Source organism: Xyrauchen texanus, chromosome 29, assembly GCF_025860055.1.
Source record: "Xyrauchen texanus isolate HMW12.3.18 chromosome 29, RBS_HiC_50CHRs, whole genome shotgun sequence".
Lineage (NCBI taxonomy): Eukaryota > Metazoa > Chordata > Actinopteri > Cypriniformes > Catostomidae > Xyrauchen > Xyrauchen texanus.
Window position 1 is genome coordinate 13,915,157 of NC_068304.1, and position 15,038 is coordinate 13,930,194.

Below are 15,038 nucleotides of genomic sequence, written 5' to 3' on the forward strand. Positions count from 1 at the left end.
TCGTTGCATTTCCTGTTTCACTTGTAATTATATCACGTTATGGAAGTAAAATGTGTGGCGAAAGCAGTATCTCGTTGCATTTCCTGTTTCACTTGTAATTATATCACGTTATGGAAGTAAAATGTGTGGCGAAAGCAGTATCTCGTTGCATTTCCTGTTTCACTTGTAATTATATCACATTATGGAAGTAAAATGTGTGGCAAAAGCAGTATCTCGTTGCATTTCCTGTTTCACTTGTAATTATATCACGTTATGGAAGTAAAATGTGTGGCGAAAGCAGTATCTCGTTGCATTTCCTGTTTCACTTGAAATTATATCACATTATGGAAGTAAAATGTGTGGCGAAAACAGTTTCATGTTGACTTGGATAGGATTTCAACATCCAAATGCACAAACTTCACCTTTAAGCCTCCAGTCATACTTTCATCCTGCAAGTTCACATGACTCACACACTTAATGAGTCAAACACATGGTAGAGGAGGTAGTTTACTGAAAACAGTTTAATTGTATTAACGATCAGTCAACAGTTACTGCATGTACAGATGAAAAGACGCTGTGACTTCATAATAAATGCTAAAAATGACACATCAGAGATGAGTGCTAGGTTCACATTAGTTACCAAAGCATGTTCACGTTTATGTACATAGTGCAAAAGACACGCCAATGAAAATCACTCCAAACACAGAGAGAGAGAGAGACACAGATCCATTAGCTCCACGCCGACCCAAACATAGTGGTGCCAGAGTCCTGCTACAAGAAGCTTATTGCACTGAGATGTTGCTCCAGAAATTTTCAACGGTTTACACGAGAAAAACAATCACAACTGTTGCATTTAATTGGATCTGACAGCTCTTAAACATTCAATTCACCCTACCATTAGTCATTAATTAAGCCTTTCATATATACATTTACCATGAAATTCTTTTTGTGAATGTACATCGAGATAACGCCATTATATTGTCAGATATCCTTCATTTGGAGTTTAAAGTGGTTTAGCTTTGATTCCTTTCTCAAAAACACTCAGACCTGTTAATAATAAAGATTAAGGAGAAAGACCAGTGGAAATCAGAGTGAATAACAGTTAAAGATACACATGCCCACCGTGGAAGTCAGGGGGGAATCTCATGAGAACATGTCTGGCTCATATTTTACCCCAAAATCAAACAAAGGAAAATGAGGCCAATTTTTAGAACAATTAAAACTTTTGTCATTGTGACATTGCATCACAAACACATTCCAAAAACTCTCATTACTGAAATGCTACTGTACTATAATGATATTTTTATATTAATATTTAGACAATGTTTGCTGCTGATTTAAATCAAATCACATGTATTTTTACAGTATTATATTGCAGTAATGAATCCAATTTGTTGTTTTTTTTAATCACCTGAGAATAATACAAATTTGGAGGAAAATGTTAAATTGTCATGAAAATGTTACAATGCAAAAGATCTCAATGGTCCTTATGTATTATTGGAGTGAACTGTGACCTTGCCATGTTTTCATTAGACTCACTCAGATTCAGATGTTCAATTTCTGATTGGACGGAGAGCTGCAGCAGTTGTGACTGACGGTTCTTATGTCCAACTGAACCAGGACATTTTACCAGCCAATACCTACCCAAAACTGCTGCCACCCAAACCAAAAGCACCAGTATACAGTACAGCAATTTACCAATATAAACTACCTGCACAAAATGATTTAACCAGTACAACTAGTACCAGGAGAAATAAATCCACCTGAACGACTCGGACAGAACAAATGATAAACAAAAATAAAACCAAAGAAACACCCTCAAAACCAGCTGATCGGATTTAATTCAAGCACGACAAATACAAGTGAACAAGACTGAGTATTAGAACCATTTAAACATGTTATTTACAACAAAGATTCATTCATATGTTCATAAAATTAGTTCTGCATGAGTCCCTCTCACATCTTGTCGTCTGTTGTGTTTTTGTTAATAGTTTATATTTGTTTAGGTCGCATGTACTGGATTCTTGCTGACTGTTAAAGCAAACACACACTCAGACAAGAGACAGTGAGAAAACACACATCCATGTGTCCAGACATGTCAGCGATCTGCAGAAAGAGACGTGTGTGTGTGTGTGTGTGTGTGTGTGTGTGTGTGTGTGTGTGTGCGCGGAGGAATGGATGAGGAGTTTTGCTCCAAACCGGTATGACTTTTCTTTCTTCTGTGGAACACAAAAAGAGATGTTTAGAGAGCTCCTGGAAAGGGGAAGGTTTGAAATTTGGTTTGAAATTTAAATTTAGGTCTGTTCCTCACAAAGCTACTGTATGATTTCAGAGGACTTGGAATATAGCACATGATTCATATAGACTGCTTAATCAAATTTGTATGGTTCTTGAACGGCCTTTTTTGTCCTTTTTGGCGGTCTCTGTTAACTGTATGGAAAACAGCAGCGTGAACAGAATAAACATCTCTTGTGTTACACAGAAGAATTCAGACAGGTTTGAAATGATATGAAAGTGAATAAATGCTGAATTTTAATTTTGGGTGAACTATTCCTTTACAGTTGTGTGGCTACAGAGTGTCTGTGTGTGTGTTGGTCTGTCCATTTCAATTTCCTGAGTTAATGTTTGTGTTTTGTGACACTGAAACTTCGGGTAATGAGGTGCGTATGGTCGCTCAGCCTGCATGTGTGGATGGTTCAGGGGTTTGTTTGCCATCCGCCACCGGCTCAGCGAGATCAGACGATTCAAGCTCTTCCTCATCGCTCAGATGCCCCTCCTCATCTTCATCTTCCTCATCTTCAGTACTGCCGTCACTTGGTCTGTGCAGCTGCAGATTCTCCAGTGTTTTGGAGACCCACGATTCAATCCTGCAGCTGAGTGGGGGCACCTGCACTGAAAGGGGCTCGGGGGTGTAGTCTTCTTCCTCCTCCTCATCCTCGTCCTCCTCCTCCAGCATTCCGGGCACCAGTGTGCTGGTGGTGCTGGTGATGGAGGAGTTGAGCAGGTCTCGGCAGCTGCCGTCTAGAGAGCCGGTCTCGGTGCTCTGCTGCGATGCCCACTCAAGACAATCATCTGTGCGAGACTCCTCCTTCTCTGGAGCTCGAGTGGCCGCAGGGTTCGTGTTCGAGCTCGGGTTCTGGTTGGGTGCTGGCAGTGGATGGGATGACGTGACCTCTTTTTCTTTAATGGTCACTCTGCTAGGTTCAGATTTGACCGGTTCTGGCGCGTCTGTGTTCTCCACCATTGTCCTCCAGTTGGTCTCTATACATTGCACATAAAACACATCAGTCACTCACTCATGGCTGTGATAAAGACCTGATTAAAACTTTAAAAACCAAATGTTTTTTTTTTTTAAAGAGCTGCCCCCCAAAATATATATGTTTAAGTATTTAAATTAAAATCAAACATTCGACTAGTCGAATAATGCTTTAATGGCCTTGTCGTCAACTAGGAAAATCTTTGCTCTGGGGCAGCCCTAGAATATTTAGCATTTTATCCTCATTTTATCCTTTATTTATAGATGTTTACCACAATAACTAGTACACGCTGTGGTACATTAATGACGCAAATGTGGTTCCAAACCAAAAAAAAAACAAGCCAAGTGAGAACACAGGTATCCAAAAGGCAGGAGTAAAACTTGTATATTTTTCAGGGCTGCACAATTAATTGTAATCGCTATAAAATCGCAATATGACCATGTGCAACTTCTAAACTTCAGCAAGCTGCATTTATTAACACTGACGAAATGTCGCTACTCAGAATGCAATTTGCAAAAAAGGTACCAGCAAAGAAACCCCCCCCAAAACAAAACAGAAATCAGGATGGTTAATAAAAAAAAATATTAAAATAAGATTTTAAAAAATTTGTAAAAGATAAGGAAAAACACGAGCCAAAATCACATACACACAAAAAAACTATTTGCAAATCACATATATATATATATATATATATATATACATATATATATATATATATATATATATATACATATATATATATATATATATATATATAATAAAAACATTTGCTATATGATTTTTTTTGTCCATATTGTACAGCAATATGCAATACAGTATACTGTATATGACGGCTGCTTTTACTGCAGTGTAAGAAGTCCTTCAGACCATTCGTGCTCTTGTGCAAAAAATAAATAAATAAAAGCTTGATGCAGCACAACAAATACAACAGAATGCAGTGGTCTCAAAATACATTAAAATAAAAGTTAATTTTGAAGGGTCACTTCCCACCAAAATGAAAATTCAGTCATTGTTTACTCACCCCTGTCCTGTTATAACCCCATTTGACATTAAAAAAATGTATTTAAAAAAGGAGTTTTAAATTGAATGCCCTGTCTCGTGGCAGATACTGCTCTCCTGAGAGATGGACGTGACGCTGTATGGAGAATTCTGACTCGCTGGAGAGAGAGACGCAGTGATACGGAGTAGATAAATGGTCGGTCAACAATTTCATTAAATAATACATTGGATTTCAGTTTGTTTCTCACCAAACCTCATCGTATGCTTTCATAACAATTGAGTCTCATGGAACACTTTATTAGATTTCTGAATTATACTTTTGTGTCCTTTTGAAGCTTGAGGTAGAGCTGAACTGCCACTGCATGACATCAGTGAGAACAATTATTCTTTTGAATTTCTCAAATGGGGTGACACATGGGTGAGTAAACAATGACTGAATTTTCATTTTGGGGTAAACTAACCCTTTAACTTGACATGGCTTCTGAAAAACATTGCGCTCCTTCAAGAGACACTAAAAAACAGTGAGATGTGGTGCAACATACGGATGCAAAACCATGTTTGAACAGGCCCTAGTGTTCAAGAATAGTGTTACTGAAGTGCATGTTTTACCGTATTCCTTCTCGTTGACCTCTGATATGGGTTCTGATATGACGCTGCAGAAGGAGATGGCGCTGGCAGCAGAAGGGTTTCTGGAGTGGCCCATGTGATGCGTGACCTTCTTGACATTCTTCAAGGCCTCCTCGGCCTGCTCCTGCTCCAGAGCATTTACCATGTCCTTATACGCCCTCCGCGCCTCTTCCGTCAGAGATATGAGCTTATTAAACAGACCCTAAACATACACCACAAATACAAATCGTTAAATGTGTAAATACGGGAGTGTGCGAGAGGATGTGCATGTGTAGTATTATGAGAATGTGCATGTGTGTGTGAGTACCTCTGCTCCAAAGTAGTTAAATATCCCCACTACGCTCACAGGAACGAGTTTATTCACACAGCGGCCCAGAGCTTTGCGACCCAGAGCAAACACAAACGGGATCTCCTGTTCCCTCGCCATGGCAATCACGTTATATAGAGCCTCATCCAGTCCACCTGTGTGCGCGCGCACACAGAGAGAGAGAGAGAGAGAGAGAGAGAGAGAGATATCAACATGATTTGCTTCACCCTTTATAAAGTGCATTGAAGCTTTTGTACTTGCAATGTATGGCATTGACTAATATTTTAAATTATAATTAAAAAGTAGTAAAAAGTATGTGGACACCCTCTTTTAATTAAAGCCAGTGTCACAGGGGGTCTGGGTATCAGAGTGGTAAAGACGCTGGCTTCACTAGTTTGAATCCCAGGGTGTGCTCCAGCCGGGACTCCTAAGTAACCAAATTGGCCCGGTTGCTAGGGAGGGTAAAGTCACATGGCGTAACCTCCTCATGATCGCTATAATGTGGTTCTCGATCTCGGTGAGGTGCGTGGAGAGTTGTGCATGGATGCCGCGGTGGATGGTGTGAAGCCTCCAAACGCACTATCTTCGCGGTAATGCGCTCAACAAGCCACGTGATAAGATGCGCGGTTTGACGTTAGCGCAAGCTTAATTTACATAATTGCTGGCCAGTAGGAGACAGATGGAGCACACATTAGTGCCTGCCAGTGGGAGGCCATACATTTCTTGACTGACAGGACTCCGTGCAGAGTTAAAAGTTTCAGCATCTGGGAAAGCACATCAAACAGAACAGAAAAAAAAAAAACTTTCAGTCGCTGGGCTTGTAAATATCTCAAGTGACCAATGAGGTTAATTTACTGAAGAACTGTCAAGACGTTATGCTCTGATCTGAACGCTTGTAGTCGGCCAGCTTGTTTGGCTATTCCATAACACTACGAGGTCCATAAAGATATAATATACTGACTAAGGCTGTCAAATAAAAATTCGAAATTCAAAAATTCGCCGAATTTAAGATAAAAATGCTAAAGAGCGCATTCTAACTTTGGATGTGTCCCAAGCACTGCTTAAAACTTATAAGCAATATTCAGAGTTCAATACACATTAAGCTCAATTAACAGCACTTGTGGCATAATATTGATTAGTAGGGTTGGGCGATGTCCCCTAAATTGGCAGTTGACGATGTTGACAGTAAAACATCACGATGGACGATGATATCGTCGGTGGGGTGGGGGTTATATAATTTCATATAATTTTCAAAAATTATATGAAAAATTATCATTTCGTTATTTTACTAACCCAACCCATCGTCGGTGCTTTATCAGTAGGTTGCACGACACGTGAAGCATTTTTTTTTTTTAGCTTTCACTTAAGAAGAGTTGTGCACTTTTTATTTTAATATATCTCTTTACATAAATACTATTTTCCACTTAAAAACTATAACTTCGTTATTTTACTATCCCAACTGACTCATCCGGCTTTCCAATAGGTTGCACGTAAGGGGAAAAATATTTCTTCCACTTAAGAAGAGTTGTGCACTTTTAAGCACTTTTTATTTTAATATATCTCTTTACATAGATATTTTTTTTCTACTGAAAAACTATAATTTCGTTATTTTACTAGCCCAACTAATTAGTAGCCTACTCATCCGGGCTTTTTAATATATTGCGCCTAAGAAAAAAAAGTCGTCTTTGGGCAGCCTTCTTGCGAAGAGAGCAGCCACAGCCACACTCACTGATGAGCAAAAGGTGGAGGCAGAAATAAACATGTACCTGCAGGAAATGGCCATTGATGGGGAAGAGGATCCGCTGACTTGGTGGAAAACGAACGACAAAAGGTTTCCGTTCATGGCAAGATTAGCACGGAAATATCGGTGCATATGTGCTACCAGTACTCCATCAGAGCGGGTCTTCAGCACAGCGGGTAGTGTAGTTACTCCAATCCGCAGCTTATTAAAACCAGATAAAGTGAATATGTTGGTATTTCTGGCCAGAAACAACGAAATTTAAACATGGTCTATGGTGAAAGATATTAGACTTCTTTACACATTTTTCGCCATCCGTTGCGGAGCTATTCGATTTTGAATATTATTTTTTAAACGTTCATTTGTGTAGTTCATATGACCACTTTACAATATTTCAATAACATAATTTATTTTGTAGCCTGTGCTGAAGTTAATTGTGCTGCTAATTATAAGTGAAATGTTAATGCCGAGTTTCGGTCTGAGTGTTGTTCCCGTTTTCTTGTTTTATTTGTTGTTCTTCTATGTTTTAATAAATGTGTGTTATTCATATTCACCTTGTTTCTTTCATTTGATTTGACATTATGGATTTATGGCCAAGGAAATTTTTCTTTAAAAGTATTAACCAGACAAAAGTTATTTGACGTTCGCTGGTCTGGGTTTATCACTGCCGCTTCAGTGTATACAAGAGCTATGTGACAATGAGCAAGATTTTCTGAGACGCTACAACTACTAATAATTAATTAATAAAGGTTATTTTCTTGTAGCCTACAACATAAAATATTTTAATCTAAATGTACAGTGTAAGACATGTAAAAAAAAGACAAGAAGCTAACAATGTCAAGATCAATATTTGTGTAGCCTGCCTGACACGGTATTTTCACAGACAAACACGTCACGCCTCTGGCATATACTACAGTATTTAAAATAGCATATATGCATTAGTTATATTCTCAATTTAATTTACAGAGCAATCCCTGCAAAGTTTTTAGGTTAACTATAGAAGAGACTTGGATTAGTGGATCACACTAGCAAGACTCGCAAAAGGGGGCGTGGCATCACGATGGTGGCTCGACATCGTGATGTTGGTCAGCCATCACGATGGACGATGATATCGTCCATCGGCACAACCCTATTGATTAGCACAAAAAACTAAAAAAAAAATACTATCTGGGTTACGGTAAGGCACTTACAATAGAAGTGACTGGGGTCCAACAAGTTCATGTTAAAATAAATCCTGTCTCAAAAGTATAGCCACAAGCCATAAACAATATGCGTGTAAAGATGAATCACTAACCTTTTCTTTGTAAAGTTATGGCCAATTTTAATACTTAATTCGCTGACGATGGAATGTCAAACAAACCCTTAAACCCTAAGAAAACTAACAAAATTACAATTGAAACAACTTTACAGCTAAACAAAATACATTTTTAACAGTAGAATTAATGTAAATGCTTTTATAAAATTTTAAGCTTCACATTTCAGCCTTTAATCCCTCCAAAAAAAAAAAAAAACCCCATTGACTTCCATTGCAAGTGCCTCATTGTAACCTTGATTTTTGCTTCTTTTTTGTTAAAGGACTGACGAGTCAAAAATAATTTTTGTGGTAATCAATATTATGCCACAAATGCTGTCGATTGAGCTGAACTTGTATTGAACCCAGAATATTTCTTTAAATTCTTGGGCTTAAACAGGTGCAGTGCAATGAATAAAATAGGAAGCTGGTATCTCAAGATGTGTTTTATAGGTTGAATTTCTTTTTAAACTTAGTGTCTGGGAAAAAAAATGCATCGCTACAGCACGAGACACTGAAAAAAAGTGCGACACATGGCACAAGGGTCAAAGACGTCCATCTAGCGCATGCTTACATAAATAAAAAGACAGACGAATTCGGGGGGAAGGGCCCCCAGAGTTGGATGTCTTTGGCAGTCTTGATTAAGCCTTGCTTTCTTATCAGCATCTTGTTGCACAATAGGTACATACTGTACATACAACTGTATTTAATGAAAAACACTGTGGCACCGCCAGTATTATGAAGCTTGAGTCCGTGGTAGTACTATAGCACCTACATGGGTGTATATGCAACACAAAGTGAACATAGAACTGTATTTTGAAGGGATCTTTCCCCTTTTTAATTTTTACTTAATATTTGACAATATAAACTGTCTAAATCCTTTGACTTTATCATTTTACACAAATTTGTTAACAGCCAGATATGTTCTTTGCATAAATAAAATTAAATAATTAGCTCTACCACTGTGCTGACTGGTTTATTTTGATACGTTGCGCCTTCTTGTGGACGTCAAATCAGATGTTGTAGATTTTTACCAATACCTGAAATAATATCTTTAAAATTTGAATATAATTGGTATATAGTAAATATTTCAGTGGAAAAAAATAAATAATCTTTTTCTAAATTTGCCATTTTGACAGCACTAGTACTGGGTATGGTGTGGAAAAACTTGACTGGCCAGCACAAAGCCCAGACCTGAACCCCACTAAACACTTTTGGGATGAATTGGAAGTGACTGCTAGCCAGGGTCAATCACCCAACATCAATCTCACTGATCCTCTTGTGTCTTAATGGGAGCAAATCCTATTTCTAAATCAAATGGAAAGACTTTCCAGAAGAGTATAAGTTACAGCAGCACAGATTGAGATGAATCATTGTGGGTTTTAAATTAAATGTTCAACAAGCACATATCAATATTGGTGTTCAGGTGTCCACAAACTTTTGGCCTACAGTATATGTTTTAACAGAGTGTTACTTTGAGTGTAGAAGAGAATTACACATCTTAATTGTTGTTGTATAAGGACTGAGATTGTACAGAATGTTTCTCCCTGACCTTTGGCCTGGATCTTCTCACAGTTGGGTGAGATGATGACACACTTGATGTTGTGTAGTTTCATGTGTTTTGTGACCTCTCTGAGGCCCATCACCAGTCTGCGTTTGGCTTTGGCTTTGCTTGGCTCCTTCTGATACACTCGCTCTTGGAAGCGCACCAACTCCTGAAGGAGCATAGTCACGCTTTCATCGATCTCCTTACTCAACACCTGATTACAGTACCTGACAGAGACAGGATTTCAGGATACAGGCACTTCACTGAACATAAAACTGCTTTGCATAAAAACAAATGCAACATCATTGGATGTACAGAATAAATTCCCCTATAGCATGTTGTCACAGCATGCACACACACTCCATTGAGGAGAACAGAGCTTTGCACTGTTTCAAACCTACTGAATATGGTAGAATGGTAGGTCAAACCTACCAAGAGTCTCTAGAAAGAGCGACACAAAGACTCATCTCAGATGTGACAGAAACAGAACGTGATCAGGAGTTTTTTCTTTATAGCTGTGAACTCTTGTGATCTCTGACCCCTACAAGAAACTATTTCCTCAATTTTGTTCATTTTTGGCAAACAGAACTTTTTTTGGCAAACAGATCTTTCTAATAGGCTCAGCCGAATTAAATCGATGCTCTCACTAATTTAGTGAAACCAACAAGTGTGTGTACTCACTCTCTGAATCTACGGCTGTGTATTTTGGTGATGGCAGATGCAGCCATGGGACTCCCGATTCCTGAGCTCGCTGGAGACCCCTGAGAGATGGGCGTGATGCTGTATGGAGAATTCTGACTCGCTGGAGAGAGAGACGCATCACTGGGAACGCTGAGACCGTTCTCTACAACACAAACACAGACGAGATAAGAGCTGCTGCTCTCTACACTTTTGCAGCTGGATGTGTTATTAGATGTGTGTGTATACCATCTTGCTCTTGTGTGAGTGTGTCGGTGAAGGTCAGACTGTCTCTCTGCTCATCAGCGCCAGACGCAGTGACATCAGCAGAACCCTTGCCCTTCTTCACCTCACGCTCCTGCAGAATGATCTACAAACAGAAAGCATGTTAATGTTGTGTGATATCATATCCTGTCATGCTCAGTGTTGTGTTGTGTCATTTCCTGTCATGGCCTTGTGTTCTAGAGTACCTTCTTCATAGCGGTGGTCTTCTTGACTCTGGGAAGCTCTCGTTCTTTTCCTCTCTTGATGCGGGGTGCGCTGGAGTCCAGGATGTTGTGTGGGGGGGTGTATGTCACTCGACTGCTGCTGCTAGTACTGTCTTTACTGTGTAGAGCGCCCATTGTACCAACTGACCATCACACACACATATACACACATACACAACATCATGAAAATTTCATATTACATACAGTATATACATTTTACTGTGTGTACCTCTGTGAGCTTCATTCACAGAGCACAAATTTTCACTGCAACAAGACAAATTTGTATTGAATATGAATTGTATTGGTGTGGAAAAATGCTTGATTTTCTTGGCGATTTTAATTGCTTTGTCGTGTCATTTTAAGGCCAGAAACATCCTCTATGTTACGCAGACATGAATGTTTGGCCAACACATTGCAAGGGTGCAGTCCTGTTGTGCATACTTAACATGCATTCTTGTTAATGGCTGTAACAAACCTTATTACTCAAAGGGGCGATATAGTTTCCTTCAAATGTCTGTGACATTAAACCAGATGTGTTGTTCTTATTAAGGTAGATAGTAAAACACATCATGTTCAACTTCAACTACCTTGCTCAACAAGATTCTCTTCAAACATTTTCTCCACCATGTACTTTAACTGAAAGAGAAAACTGACCGAAAAAGATGCTAATGCCTGCTTTAGCACACCCTTGAATGCGAAGTGTTCCTGCATTACACGTAATTAATAAATTCTGACATATTTAAGAAAACTGTGACATATGAAATCAAGCTTGCATATCTAGAAGTGCTTGCATTTACCTACTTGCATAGGGGATGATTTGGGCCTGTGTGTGAATAGGTCTTAAGTAGAGATCCTTACTCGGTAAACCATTCAACGCGTCTATATTCGAATACCAAAATTATTATTCAGTTATTCTACACATGCAATAGAGGTCTACAACCAGACCCGATCTCAACAGGATCTGAGAAACCATCAGGTGTTGGGCCAGGTTCAGGTCAGTTTTTCAAGTATAGGCCAAGTTAGGGGCTGTTCACACGTGTCTTTGCTTGTCTCAATTGTTTTTCTATTTAAATGCACTGGACAGACATCCTTATCCATTGCATTTTTAGACACCATGTCAAGTTAAAAAAAATGTCAATATTTATAAACACACCTCCTCATAAAAGACACCTGTGTTGTTTTTCATTCGTTGCGGTGCTTGACTTCATGTGACTGGCACACTGTTACACATGATTCACCTGGCAAAGTTTCAGTGCTCGATAAACAGTAAGCCAATGTTTTCCCCTTTGCTCTGGAGTGCAGACAATAATTTAACAAGTTAAAGACTTAGCCCAGTGGTTCCCAAACATTTTCAGTCAAGACCCCCTTTACTAATCGAAAAATGTAATCATAAAATGCACCTTTCATAGTAAAATGAGTTGTAATTGTTGCATAGTCATAAAAAAGCTATTTATTGTCTCTGTAACAAGAATACAAAAGATAAAACTTGTAATTGTAATTAGTTACTAATTTCGAAATAGTTACAAATGTGCTGCACATTAAAAATGCTTCAACAGGGTTTTTCCTGGGTCAAAAATGGTCTGTGGTGTTGGGATGCAGGGTTTTTTTAAATTTTTTTTTAACATAATTGCAATTAATATTTAAGATACGTAGTTGCATTTCATGTTCGTAATGAATATAATTTATTCGATCATCTGAGCATCTAGAAACCTCTGAATTCAACAGAGTGCTGTGGAATGTCAAATTAACTTAACCCCTTATTTCTATAGACCAAGTTTTAATATTCATGAGTAAACCACTTTACTGATTGGGGAACTGTGCTACTATAGAAGAAAGGTTTGGATTCTACTCCGAAACAGTCAGATATTGTTTTCCTTTTACCAGACTCTTAATGATTTTGGATTCCAATAATAGAAATATCTGACACCAAACCAGGCCAGTTTATTTCCATCTCAAACATCGTCAGAACAGGAAATGTATTAAAATAGTAACCATGAGTTTGGTATTATTATTCTATGTTGTACATGCCCTTTTGTTTACCATAGTTCTTTCATTGTTTAACAGTTGCATTTGTAATGCCATAAATCACAAGAAAGACCATGGATGGCTCCTCATTACAGTCCTTCTTAAAAATAAACTGTTTATTTGTTTAAAAATAATAGCTTAAATACATTTAACACCACTTTTATACAACTTCCACAGCAGCGATGAAACATTCCGTTACAGTTTACGGTTTACTTTTAAATGTTAGTAAAGGTAATGTTGATGTGTAGATGAGAAAAGTCTTGTAATTGATGCTAGTGAAGAGCAGGTGTTTTCCCTTGTTCAGAGCTGTTATTGATTTAAATTGTTAAAAAGCTCCATAGCTCTTTAAAAAATGAAAACTCTCATGAAGAATTCAAATGGGTCACATAGGTTTTGTCGTCTGCACCACGATATTGAGATAAGCCCAGTTTAACGAGACAGTCATGTGATCCGCTCTGCACTATACTGTCACAGGAGCTCATGTATCGAGGGAAGCCTGGTTGACACACAATGCGCATACACCTGCACGCTCCAGAAATACAGTAGGATAGAGCAGAGCGTGTCTCACGTGTGATTCTAGGTGGATCGCACAACACTCAGGGAAACCAGTCTTTAAGCACCCCGTGCTCATCACGTTCCAGATAAGAAGCATATTTAGTGCTGATGAAATGGCAAAAGCAAGATTAATTTGAATGTCATATAATTTGCTTCTGCCGCTGAAATTTCACTTTGACAGTCGCCGAAAAAATTTAAATGCAGGAAAAACTGTTCTCACAAAAGCAGAGGATTTAACAGTGGATTTAAATAACACTTTAAACTGTACAACAAGAAAACAAACTTGGCAGCCATCAACATTATAGCTGAAATGTATCAGTCAAATGCACAATTGACACTCAACTGGATTGGAAGTATGTTTCAGAGTTTACGCTTAATAATAATAATAATAATAATACAAATTATTATTATTATTATTATTATTATTATTATTATCCAACTAGTTTTTTATGGATTTCTCCTCCAATCCCACCATCTCCCTGCACCTCCTCTGCAATGCCTTCACACTTTGGTGAACACTGGCATAACCATTTAAAAATTAAAGCATCCCAAAGAGGACTATTTGTTTGTAGATGAATTAGGAGTGAAAAGTGATTGAAAATACATAGGCAAAAAGGTCAATGAGAATGTTTATTTATAGGCATGTTACACCAGCAGAGTAGACTCAGCTGGCCCTGAGATTTCACCACTGACAATACTAGTGTTCGCTGCCTTATGGAAATGTGAACTTGCCCGGGCAAAGCATCAGGTTTTGCAATTAAATGACAAAATTTCCTTTTGTTAAGAATACTATGTTGCAGGCAGTGACAATTTAATTATTTGGGTTTGTCTTTATTGTGAGTGATTTTATCATTATTCTCATGCTTAAATGTTAAATGATGTATTGTGCTATTTACGCTCATCTGTAACAGTGGACTTTATTCTCTGGTATTTTGATGCATATCCATTTCAATTAATGTTCTTTATTCCCGACAAAAAACGGAATAACCGTTCATGAACCATCGTTGGTTAACAGATATTAAAAACAGTTACTGTGCACATCCCTCGTCTTAAGACAATGGTTTGATTTGTGTGCATGTACCTGTACCTGTATAAGTCAGTGGTTTGGTGTTGTTGAGTTGTCGAGCTCTCATGGCCTGCTGCTGTTTCTCTAGTGCCGCCAACATGTCACCCAGATCCAATTGTACTGGAGTCCGGCTCTTCTTACCTGCTGCTTTAGAGAGAGCCTCCTACACACAGACCAGAGGTGGGGACTCAAGTTAATCCTGCACTAAAAGGCTACATGTATCAACATAAAGTGCACTTCAAACTCCTCAACATATTCAATATTTGGAAGCTGTAGATCACTATAAGTAGAAGGAATAACCTAGCTATAAGAATGCATTCGAGCAGGGATGTTGTGATAATGCTGATTGAATATTTTAATCATTAGTTGAAATCCCACATGAACACCCCAAACACTTCAGCTATTGTTTCATATCTGTCCGAATTAGCATTAAGTGCTTGCTTAAAAATGGAAGCGAGTGTGTGCAGTTTCGGCTCACCTGC

At 38.4% G+C, this 15,038-nt stretch overlaps 1 protein-coding gene across 2 annotated transcripts in view; it reads right to left on the reverse strand.

Moving 5' to 3' along the window:
* Window positions 1-471: 471 nt before the first annotated feature.
* Window positions 472-15,038, reverse strand: part of LOC127623259 (selenocysteine insertion sequence-binding protein 2-like) — a 35,362-nt gene continuing 20,795 nt past the window's right edge. For both annotated transcript variants that reach the window (XM_052097631.1, XM_052097630.1), the window contains exons 11-18: window positions 14,578-14,719; window positions 10,893-11,053; window positions 10,672-10,792; window positions 10,426-10,588; window positions 9,751-9,971; window positions 5,170-5,324; window positions 4,845-5,064; window positions 472-3,240 (exon numbers count right to left, since the gene is read on the reverse strand). In XM_052097631.1, the coding sequence (XP_051953591.1) occupies window positions 2,654-3,240; window positions 4,845-5,064; window positions 5,170-5,324; window positions 9,751-9,971; window positions 10,426-10,588; window positions 10,672-10,792; window positions 10,893-11,053; window positions 14,578-14,719 (1,770 nt within the window). In that variant the 3' untranslated portion in view covers window positions 472-2,653. The remainder of the gene's footprint in view (window positions 3,241-4,844; window positions 5,065-5,169; window positions 5,325-9,750; window positions 9,972-10,425; window positions 10,589-10,671; window positions 10,793-10,892; window positions 11,054-14,577; window positions 14,720-15,038) is intronic.